This window comes from Trichosurus vulpecula, chromosome 1, assembly GCF_011100635.1.
Source record: "Trichosurus vulpecula isolate mTriVul1 chromosome 1, mTriVul1.pri, whole genome shotgun sequence".
In the NCBI taxonomy this organism is placed as follows: Eukaryota; Metazoa; Chordata; class Mammalia; order Diprotodontia; family Phalangeridae; genus Trichosurus; species Trichosurus vulpecula.
Window position 1 is genome coordinate 166,892,144 of NC_050573.1, and position 12,291 is coordinate 166,904,434.

The window sequence follows — 12,291 nt, forward strand, 5'->3', positions numbered from 1 at the left end:
GTCAGGCTGGGTAACTGACTTCAACATTGCAGACTCTATCTCTTTAGGATTCTGGGATTCTGGGATTTTCACACTAGGTAAGGCAGAGAAGGAAAACATCATAGAGATGGTATTGAAGTGATATTGAAGTTTCACAGTTTTGATATGTAAATATGGGAAAGGAAGATCATTCTAGGCAGAAAGTTGTAGAGTAGGAAAATTGTGATCAATCAGGAGGAATTTGTTTAGTGCCTACTTTGTGCTAGATACTTCTCTAGGGATTCACATACAAAATCAGAACAGACTGTGCTCTCAAGGAACTTATATTCTCCTGTGGGTTTGTAGTATTAGTTAGTAGTACATATTAGCTAGAGAATTGAATATGTGTTGAGTAATGGGGCAGTTAGGGGGCATAGTGGATAGAGTGCCAGCCCTGGAGATAGGAAGACTCATCTTCCTGAGTTCAAATATGGCCTCAGACACTTACTAGCTGTGTGACCATGGGCAAGTCACTCAACCTTGCTTGCCTCATCTGTAAAATGAGCTGGAGAAAAAAATGGCAAACAAATCCAGCATCTCTGCCAAGAAAACTCCAGATGGGGTCACGAAGAATCAGACATGACTGAACAACAACAGCTGGGAAATAAGGCCAAAATAATAGGTTGGGCCAAAATTATAGCATGCCATGCTAAATTAAGGAGCATGGACTTTTAAGTTGGCAGCAGGGAGCCATTGAAGGTTTTTGAACAAGAGAGTAAGATAAAGTGATGCTTTAAGTAAATTTGTCAGCCAGTGGTTTGGCTTAGAGAGAATCTATTGTCATTGAAGACTATTATAGCCTCCTATTGTAGCTCAAGTATGAGGTAATAGGCTAAAGTAAAGTGGTACCTGTGGGTATGGAAAAGAAGAGATGGAGTATGTACTTTTAAAAATGAATTAGCATATTACTTATTAAAAATGAATTAGCATATTACTTATTTAATCACATTTCAGTCAACCTTACTGTAGACATTTTTTTTGTTATAACCACAATTTTGCCAAAACTATAATTGAGATTACTTAAATAAAACTTAAACTTATAAAAAACTTTGTTTTCCACAAGAGGGATTGAGTCTTTTATATTTGGTTACAAATTAAAAGGAACACATCAGTTATTTGAATTAATTTCTTTCCCTGTATGGATGACAATTTGATTGTGTACATCTGTGTATATCAGAGAAATTGCCTAAGATTTAAAGCAAAGTACTGCTATAGAAATTTTTCCTCATTTAATTTTTAAGATACATTTGATAGCTGTCAGCAAAAACAATCATATAAACAAGGAACAAATATCTCACCCCAAACTCTTAATTTTTAATAAGGCAAAAAAAGAACAAACTATGAACAAAGAAAATGCTTTTGTTCCATGTCTCCTTGCAGGCCTTCAAAATTGTGCCGCCTTTTCTCTGCTTTCCTATTTTCTTCTCTTCTTTTGCATTTCTTTCATTTCATTTTTTTAAAGTCTCACTTCATTTTTCTTATTTAAGTTTTTGTCTTTGGTAGAAATATGAAGAAATTGAATGCATTTGAGATTGAAATTGCATATTACACAAGATGACACCCCTACGTAATTATAGTCATTACTGAGTTTGACAGCTTTTCCTTAATGCTTAAACTTCCTGATAAGCTTGAGAACACATATTGTGAGAAATGTTACTGTCTGCTGAGCATGTATTGTTTTTGCTTCTCTACCAATCAAAAAATTAAGTCCATGTATTGTAATAGCCCACATTGGTAAACTTATTCAAATTTCAGATATTTGTTTCTTAAATTGACTTTCAGGTTTGGTTAATATATTGAGACATACTTTTATCAACATTATAGTCTTTCTAACCTGTTTTATATCCTGTGCATTTATACCTTCTTCAAAATAGTGCATTAGGAGAGTGGAAAATACAGTCAAAACTGTATTTTTCCATTCTATGTGCCATTTTCTAACTCAGCTTTGGAAGCTGTGATTACAATATAGGACTCATCATTATCCTCAAAAACTGTAGAGAGTACTTTTATTACATGATGCATTGTGCTAAAAAGACCAATACAAAAAGAATTATAGTCACTGCTTTCAAAAAGATTATGGTCTAAAATAGGCAAGACCAATACATACAGGTATAGGAAATAAGGCAGTAGAATAAAAACATTAAGTTAATATATGAATTCATAAGAGGACATGTTTATATTGCATGAAATCAAGGGAAGGTATTTTTTTGGCTTTTCACATGACAAATCTTGTGGGGCTCCCCCAGCACACACAGTTGTACAGCATAGGCCCTGCCCTCAAGAAGGGCAGAGTATAATGGAAAAATATGCAGTCTTTTAAGAATAAAAGATAAATGAGCTAATTATGACTCTTACCTGAGAAATTTATGACCAGTTCCATTATTTTTCAGTGCTATATGCTCCTAATTGAAGGGAATCCAAAGTCAGTTTGATCACTTGAAATTGCAGTATTGTCAATACCCATTGTTTCCTGAGCTATATATAAGATAACCCTTTTTCCAGGGCCATCTGCAGAATACCTTTTTAACTGGTTATGCACAAAATCTTTACTGTTGACTCCATTCATTTGTGTTTGTAGCTGGTCTTTTCTCTTTTTTTTTTTAACTACTATGTCTTATTAAAAAAAACACCACCACCTTAGCAGGGAATAGCAGGAAAAATGATAAATGTCAACAATAATAAATTTGTTGCCATTTGTGTTATGATTATCAAATCTAGTTCTTAGTAAATCATACCTCAGTGGAATGTTTGAGGTGTTTTCCTAAAATGTTATTAGTCCAGTGAGTCATGTTTAAAAAAAAAAAGTGTACACTTAGTGATTTCAGTGTATTATTGAAGCAGAGTTGGTGGGTTTTCCCCCATCTTACATGTCAACTTCCTAGAATCCTCCACCTATAGTCAGTTGTAATTAAGCTATTCAAGCCCTCATAATTTCTTGAGGTTTGGCAAGAGAATTTTGCCAGCTTTACATATCAAATGTAGATTTTCATTTCTATATGTGAGTTTGGGTGTTTTGTTTTGTTTTTAGCATTTTTCTGCAAGTATGATCTGGAGTAAATTTCTTAATCCTCAGTCAACAGTATTTATTTAGCACCACAGTAGTACAGAACATGATACTAGTGAATGTTTTTACATGAAATCACTTTTTCTTTCCCACTAATTTTACATGAAATTGCTTTTTCTTACCTGCTAATTTTATATATTTTTAAAGAATTAGCTAAATGCATGTAAAATAATTTAACCTGGTGGGAGGATCAGCTGAATAAGTAACTCGGGAATTTTTTCATTGAATGAATGAAAAAAGTACTTTTCAAATGCTTTCTCTATGCAAAGCATGGTGCTGAGCATGCAGCATACAACAGGGGTAGAAGATAATCTTTCTCCTCCTTGGGAGAAGAAACATACATATAGTTACAAAACAGATTACAAATAACTGTGCATTATCCAGTTCAATTCACCAAATGTTTATTAAATAACTACTCTATGCACAGTTCTGGATGTATAACAACAAAAATAAAACAGTCCCTGCCCTCAGAGAGCTTATAGTCTACATAATAATGTAATGTAAAGTTACATGCAAAAGGGAGAAGGAAATGATATTAAATTAAGCAGGTTTAGAATAGTTTCTTTGAGGAAACCCCTAGAACTATAGGAAATTATCAAAAGAAAATTTAGCTCAAAGGTGAAACATAGCTTCAGATATGATAGGGTATCCCCATGTAACCTGGGTCACCTAAAGATTTCTTTCAGGAACATACTAAAGAGGCAAGACATTCTAGGCAGGTTCTCCATGTGAGAAAAGGACATCAGTGTTTCCATACACATTCCTCCTTATGAGTCTGTCTGCAAACAAAGCTTTAGGTGCTGTTGTCCTTGAAGATCATGTAGGGCCTTTTTCAAAGCTGAGAATGGGAGGAGAGGGGGAGACTTATCCCCTGCTTTCCTACCCTTGGTAGTCAAAAAGGACAAGGCAGAGAGTGTAAAAGGTATCCCAGCCCACAGCTAGAGGCGTCCACGTGATTATGACATTTCTGAGGAATTAATTTTCAAGATATGTGAAAGAAAGGATACCAGACCCCTGGTTGGGGGGTGCAGAGTTTAGTCAACAAGTCAATCAACAAGTATTTATTAAGTTCCTGTGATGTCAGGCTCTGCACTAGTCAGTGGAGATATAAGTGCAAACAAGATAGTTATTATATAATAACCAATAGTTATTAAGCCATATGCCTACTTTCTCTTAATCTACATATGTATTGAGGGAGTTGTGAGGAGGAAATAGGCTTTTGCCAAAAATATTCTGCAGCAGACCTCATCTTGATCTGAAAGATATAAAGAACATAAGATCTCACTGCAATTATTTAGAAACTGTTTTAAGATTTTTTATTTGTTTGAACAAAATGCCACCTTAAAAGCTGTCTTCCAACAAGGTTTTGCCCCTTCGTATTTTAATATTATGCAAGATTTTTGTATAAAGTAAAGCATAAAATAAGGAAATATATGCTTGTCAAATCACCACTCTCATGGAACGTGTCTAGTGCACAATCTAAGAAGAAGAAGCAGTTTATAAATATAGTTCAGTGGTCCACGTGTTCCTGTTTATAGATGATATCGCTATTTCCATCAAGGCCTGAAACACTACAGATTCTTAAATGAGTTCAACCTATCTATCTACACAGGAAAATACAAGAGGATAAGAATGTTTGTTCCAACCTCATTATATTCATACATACATATAAATATATGTATATAATGAGGTTGACAACTAGTAATGTTGATCCATCTTTACATACATCTTATTTTGGGGGGGCGGGGCTGGGCAATTGGGGTTAAGTGACTTGCCCAAGGTCACACAGCTAGTAAATATGTCAGGTGTCTGAGTCTGGATTTGAACTCATGTCCTTCTGACTCCAGGGCAGGTGCTCTGCTCACTGCGCCACCTAGCTGCCCCAATACATTTTATTCTTTAGACATTACTGATACATAATGAACTAGGTTCAGAATTGAATAGAAGGAAGAGAGAAGGCTGGAGTGTATTTGGTAAATGTCACTGCTTTCAATGACATTCATCCACGGATGCTATCACAGAGCCATCCCAAAATTGAAGTCATTGAGTAATCAGTTTCTCATTTTGCTATATATCACCTGGAACAATGAGAAGGAATTCAGTAAACTATATGAATATACCCTTAAACATTCTAAAATGTGCATAACGAAATGATTTCAAATCATATGCCATCACCTATCAAGACTGCTGATTTGGTCTACTTATTTTAGAAAGGAAATTGTACACATATTCCTACTCTTCTCATCCCATTTCCTGACTTTTTGTTTCTGCCAAACAAAATTCATTCGCAATGATTCAAATTTCTTTTCTATATATTCTGAATAAAATATGGGTCTAGGTTTGCTGCACCAAATAAAAACAGTTCTTGACATGGGGCAGGACTATAATTTAGCCTAGTCACTTAGTTGTTTGGCACTGTATTAGCACTATATTGAATCAAAACAGATATTCATTGGATGAACTTAATTTTTAAAAATAAATGAAGTTCATTATTATTAATTCCTCTCAGACTCCCAGGAGGCCAAGTGTTTAAACTTTCTATTGTGCAGTTTGCAAATTGTGACCAAATTCCCTTATATCAGCTAGATGCTTTGCTTATTCCTTAATATACCTAGTTTACTCTTGTTAATTTGAATTTGCCTTCCTCAGGTGTTGTATAGAACACAACAAGTGTTGTTTTCTGGGAAACAAAATGTGAAATGTGGACTTTAAAGCTGTAGTTTTAGAAGTTTCCAATTGGATTTATTTACCCTCCTTTCTATGGACCTTGATGGTATATTGAATTTAGGAGGTATGTATTAACTTAACCAATATGCAGTAGGTTTTAGTAGTCTTGTTCACTTGATTCATCTTCAAACAAAAATCAGTTGTAGTTATAAAGGAAGATAATTCTCATTAATCCTTAGCAATTTTGTTAATATGCATCTATTTAGTTTTTAACCATTTACCTTAAGTGAATTATTTTAATTCATAATATTTTTTGAGTTTTTTAATGTCTTAGAATCAGTATGGTTTGCATTCATACGATTTTTTTGGACATTTGGTTGTAATTTCTTTGTTTGCCAAGCATATTTTATTTCAGAAAAGCTAACTTTTGGCACTTGCGTTTTTAAATGTGATATTTGTTAACTTTAAGATGACCTGTGGCCTACATATTTTGATCATTGCATGTCTTATCTATTACAGTATTCACTTTATCATTTATGAAATTGATAGCAATTGTTTATAATGTTTTTTTTTAACTTAGAGGGCCTTAAAGCCATTTTAGAACTTTAACATCTCTTCACCTGTGGAGGACTAGACTGGAAGTTTTGGCCAGGTCTTTCTGCTCTTTCTGACATGGCAAACCTGTAGGCAAATGGGCCCACATTTTCTCAAGGGCTAGGCTGAAGAATCATTGTCATGTCAGCATTCTAATCTGAACCTTGGGCTTGCCGAATTCTACAAACTGCTACAAAAACTCTGCCTACTGAGTACTCCCCTGACCTTCTAACTAAAATGCCTCTTCTAAGCTAAGATCCTTCCTTTTTACTTAGAAACCCAGTATCCATCTTCTAAACCTTCTAAATACAGCCTTCCTAGAAGATAATATTATTGTTAACATTTTTATAGTACTCTTAAGATTTGCGAAGCACTATATTTATGCCATTTGATCCTTACAACAACTGTAGGAGATAGGTGATATTATTAGGTAACTAAGGCAGGTTAAGTGACTCAAGGTAATAAATACAATAAGTATCTGAGACAGAATTTGAACATCCGTCTTCCTGACTTTTGGATCTTAACACTATCTACTGTACCATCTAACTACAAATACCTTTCTTCCTTGTATCTCTTCCCTGCTTCTCACAGCTCTAACCCTCCAGGCCCAATTCCTGGCTCATTTGTTTCTTCTTCTATGCCCTTTGGATTCCCCTTTCTATTAACAAATTACCTTTCGTCCTCAGCATCTTTTTTCTGTACTTTTACAACTTCCTCATATTAACTAAAACCAGGCTATTCCAGGAAAACTTCATATCCTTGGCAACTTTCTCTAATACGATTAATCCATTTCTTTTTCCCATCCCTCCTGTTTTGCCAGGTCTAAAGGAAGAGCTCACACCCTCATTTTTCTCCATTGTCACTCCCAGATACAATCCCTCCTTTGAAGTTACTACCACCTAGATATACTCCCCTTTCCCAGATGTGCTTTAGATAATAACTTTAAAACAATGGGCATAAATGAATTTCAAGGTACTATTAGGAACCTTCTAACATCAGGCGTAGCTTGAGTGAGAAAGAGTATACTGAAATGTTGTCAGTTCATATCTCTCATTCTTGAACTATACAGTTGCTTAAAAATAATAGCTATCTTCTCAAGAGAAAGAAAGAAGTAATCTTTTCTATACTTTGATAGTATACTAAGCTTATCCAAAAAGAAAAAAAAAAAAGGAAGTCATATTTTCTTGGTATTTACAAATATATATTTTACCTCCTGTTTTACAATTAAAAATAAAACTGTAGTGCAACTAACCCAGGAGAATATTCATTTAAATAAAACAAATGTGTAAGTGACCCATATCGTAGGTTTTTTAAAAAAAACAGATTTTGATAAAGTATGGGGAGAGAAGACCAAAAAGTACTGAGCTGCAGAAGGAAACCTTTCCTAGTCTTCCTTTTTTTTTCTTTTTTGTCTTTCCTTGGATCTCTAGTACCTGACTTATAGTAGGTGCTTAATAAATGCTCATTGACTGACTGAAGTGGAAAGGGATGTGAAAGCTCAAGTTTCACCTACTTCACAATTTGGTTTGGATTTGGGGAAAAGCAATTGTACTAAGTGGCGAGAGGCTGAAGAGCTGGAGCACAGAGCTCGTACTGGTGACTGCTTCGTTGTCGTGGTACATTTTACATTGGGGCACGGTGGGGAAGAACTTTATCCTATCTGATGAACTACCCTCTGTGGCAGTAACGGTATTTCTGACAAGTAGGCCCTGCTAATGTAATATAGTATATATCGGTGTAAGTAAATTTTATTTAATTGTTTTTCTCAGTGGGGATGGGGGAACATTCCAGAAAATAACTAGGAAGGAAGAGAGGAAGGAAGGAGCTTTTTAAAAAGAATAAACCAGAAGTTTAATTGGAAAACTTCATGTACTCTAAGCAATAGTTCCATGTTTTATATTTATTAAGAATAATTAGGATACTAAATTGTATTTGGTAATAAAAAAGTTTAATTTGCTTTTTTAAAAATTGAGACCTACTATCCTCTTACTGGCAGAACTTGAAGTAGAACCCTGGTTTTACCACTAACTAGCTCTGTGATGTTGGGCAAGTCACAACTCATATGGACCTTGGTTTCTATATCTTTAAAATGAAGGAGTTGGACTAGATAATCTCTAATGGCTCTTCCTAGTTACAGATGTTGTGATACCTATTTCATGGTATTATTTATGACACCTCTTCAGTAACACACTGAAGTTGAGGACAACAGTAGTATACAGAGGCAGCAACTTGATACCTTCATACTTTCTGTGTGGTTCCCAGAGAACTCTCACTTCTCTCTATTCAGGCCATAACCTTTTAGACATCTGTATTTTTTATTCTTTTTTCAAATGATTACCTTGAAGTCAAGAGGTATTTGTCTTGCTCTTAAGTAAGTATTTTCTTGAGAGCCTTTATGTCTTTAGGGTGCAACTAGTCTCCTTGCTGTTTGTCTCTGTACCTGTGCTGGAGATCTGTTGGAAATATTAAATGGTGCCTGTGGAGCGAAATTAGCCAAAAACTCATTGCTATTTTGTTTAAACTAGTATTGACATGATATCAATATATATCATTCATATTTGGGTAGATTTAAATGTCTAAAAAAATTAGATGTAGAAAGAAGTTTTTGTTGTGTTTTTGTTAATCCTGACATATATAACTTCTGTCCAGCCTTGACATCTGTCCCCTCTCCCCTGAAAAAAAAAAAAAAACCAACAACAGTAATAGAAAAACTGGAGCATATTTGGACATTCTTATTATTTTTGCATTGGTAGCAACAGCAGACCTGCTATAACAACAAAAGTATTTGGTTAATTTAAAATTGCTTTACACTGTATGTTTCAAATGAAATTTAATGAAACACTTCAAATTTTTATTATTGTTTGGATAGCTTTGGAGTGTTGGACTTGCATGGTGATGCAGAGCAACTCAGAATTGTTAAAACAATTCACTTTGAACTAGAAAACTGTGATGAATGTTAGGCTTTCCCAGTTATTTAGATCACTCATCACTGTAAAAAACTGAGGTACAGATCATTTCCAAATGTTAAATTTGGACTTATAAGCATTTTTAAAGGTTCATCAAAAGTACTCTCAAACTCCCAACTAGTTACTCACCAACAAGCTAACTGAATTTACAAGAGCTATAGCAGGAATTGTTTGAAGCTGAAGCTCAAATTAGACACATCATAAAATAGGAAGTGGGGAATCTACCTTCAAGAAAAGAAATTATTATAACTTCATTACATATCCATCACAGGTTCCTGATTGGCCAGAAACTATATTTGCTCCATCATTTGTTTCATGCAAAGAAAACAACTTTTTGTATTTACAGATTTCTCATCTATCAAAGTGTAGTAATTTGCGCATCATCCCACCATTCCCTAGAGCTTAGGTGGCTACATTATGGCCCTTAAACTATATCCAGTACTTTGTTGTAGTAAATACTGCTCTCTGAGGGCTCCACACCCAGCTTTGGCACAAAATTTGTGATGATATCAAGAGAGTAGGAGAGGTAACCAAAAAGGGGAGGGGGACACAAAATAGGGAGGAGACTGGGTGTGGAGAGTATAGAAAGAATTAAAAAGAGAAAATAGAGTTTAATTTTTCTTTTTATAGAAGTCTTTATACATATCCTTATTTTTTTCTCCTACCTTCCTCATGTTTGCAATTCCCAAGTGCTGAGAGTAGGACAGGAGTAACTCTGAATACCAGCACAGGTGTCCTTCAGGTAATCTGCAAAATTGTCCCTTGTTAATAATATGCTAGCTTTGGTACTTTTTTCTGGCCATGAATTGACAATATATGCTATTTAATTTTTTTAAAAACAAATCATCTCATTTTATTAAATTCCAGAATGGATGAAAAGATTGGTGTTTTTTTTTTTTATAGCAGGTAGAGAAGGTGATTATCCTGGTCCTTGGCCCTGCCGAAGTAATCCATAAAAAGAAAACCTTGAGAACCACTACTCTAGAGTCCCTAAACTATTATTTATCTCTAAATTCAATGAAAAAACATAGCCTGGAAGACATGAATAGTTGTCATGCCAAATGATAATCATTTAAGTGGTTCTTCCTTCCTCTCCCTCCTTTTCCTTCTGTCTATCCTTTTCTCTCCACCCCTCCTCCTGACTAGATGTTAAAAATAGCTAAACTGATGCATATAAATAATATAGATGTCTCTCTCTTGAAAAATGCCACCTGAGATATGGTTTCCATGGTACAACCAAATTTGATTAATATTTGTTTTTTTCTTCAGAGAAAAACTTTCATTGCTGGATACTTTCCAGTAGTTTTTAAAATTAATATCTAACTGCACACTTTTATTTGATTTTTTTATTGCCAAATGCATTATAATCTGAAGGTGTCTTTCTTTAAATAGCATGTTATTCAGCCTTCTTAAATAGTAATCACATTGTCTTGTCATAGAAATGAACATACACATTTATAGATAATAATACTGAAACAAAGCTTTAGGGACTGAGTGAATGAATTAATGTCCATTTTCTTAATTGCCATCCCTATTGTGCAAATTAGCATGGTCCGTAAGTAGAAATTCTGATTTTTGAAATCACCTTTTATCAACCATTCCAGGTATGTTATCATACAAATATGATGATTAAATAACACCCTTGGAATTTCTGTAGGAGCAACTCATTTGATCCCACAATTACCAGGGAAAAAAAGTCCATATTTTGCTCATTCTTTATTGCTTGGCTGGTAATTGCCATCCAGGAGAGAGGTGGCAGTAAGAGAAAGTAATTGCAACTGAGCGCTCCAGGGAACTCCTGCCAGCCATACTCCTTCCATCATTGTCCTGTCTGCCCTGCAAATTAATGTAATGTGAAAGGCAGCATGTTACCTGAACAAGACACTCCATCTCTCAGTTCCGAGTGTTTCTCTGGCTATCCTCCATGTCTGGAATGATCTCTCTCCTCATTCTTCTCCTACCTTCCCTGGTTTCCTTTAAGACTCAGCTAAAACCTGACTTTCTACAGGAAACCTTTCCCAATTCTTAATTCTAGTATGTTCTCTCTGTGGATTATTTCTTACTTGTCCTGTATACATATGTGTTTGCATGTTTTCTCTCCCACTAGATTGTGAACTCCTCAGAGGCAGGAACTGTCTTTTGCCTTTCATTGTATCCCCAGTGCCTTGCATATAGCAGGCACTTAATAAGTGTATATTGACTGACTGCTATATTCTTCCTTCCTTAATGCCCTATGACATTGTATCTGTCTATTCTTCTTGGTTCTCTGTCTAACCCCTGTGATCACATAGTAGAGATCTATGACTGTCTTTTTTCCTTCTCTACCCATGCTGAGGAAGTATTCACCAATTCACAGTTATCAATCGTTTTTCCATATTTTTTGAGTAAAACCCTATTTCATGTCCTGTTGCTTCTTATGCCTTTAGAGCAAGACTTTGGATCTGGTTTAGAGTTTGGGAGGATTAGGGAAGGGGAAGCTGTGTATGACTATTATTCTTACCTGAGTAAAAGTGTTTACATAAAATAATATGTTCAACCATTGATTATGCATTAAAAATCTAACTTTTCTAGAGATTTCCTTTCAGCTCTCTTTTCCTGCCTATTATATAGGTAATCCTATGGCCACCTTTCCTGATCCCAGATTCCCAAGGAGAGCTTTACTCATTATTTTCTCACTTCTCAAGGCCTTGATGTATTTATATAGAGTTTAATTACCTCATTATCTTTACCTAATATTTCAGACAACTGGGGTGTGAAATTTACCGAACTCTAGACTTCTGAACTCTAGAGACCATGTGTTCCTATATTTTATTTATCTTGGGGAGACGTTGTGAGATAGTGAGTGGTACACCAGACTTGAAGTCCAAAGACCTTGATTTAAGTCCCAGCCCCAGTTCTTATTAGTCTGACCTTGGGCAGATCACCCAATGTTTCTGAGCTTCAGTTTTCTCATCTATAAGATGGGGATAAAAATTCTTGCAT

The 12,291-nt window shown here is 35.0% G+C and overlaps 1 protein-coding gene across 3 annotated transcripts in view; it reads left to right on the plus strand.

Moving 5' to 3' along the window:
- EXOC2 (exocyst complex component 2) overlaps positions 1–12,291 on the plus strand; it is a 228,324-nt gene that overhangs the window by 171,571 nt on the left and 44,462 nt on the right. Inside the window, exon 24 of one of the 3 annotated variants that reach the window (XM_036755926.1) lies at positions 5,732–5,812. The exons of the other annotated variants lie outside the window; for them this stretch is intronic. Within the exon in view, the coding sequence (XP_036611821.1) occupies positions 5,732–5,742 (11 nt within the window). The 3' untranslated portion in view covers positions 5,743–5,812. Of the gene's footprint in view, positions 1–5,731; positions 5,813–12,291 lie in introns of those variants that run through there. 3 annotated transcript variants of the gene reach the window in all.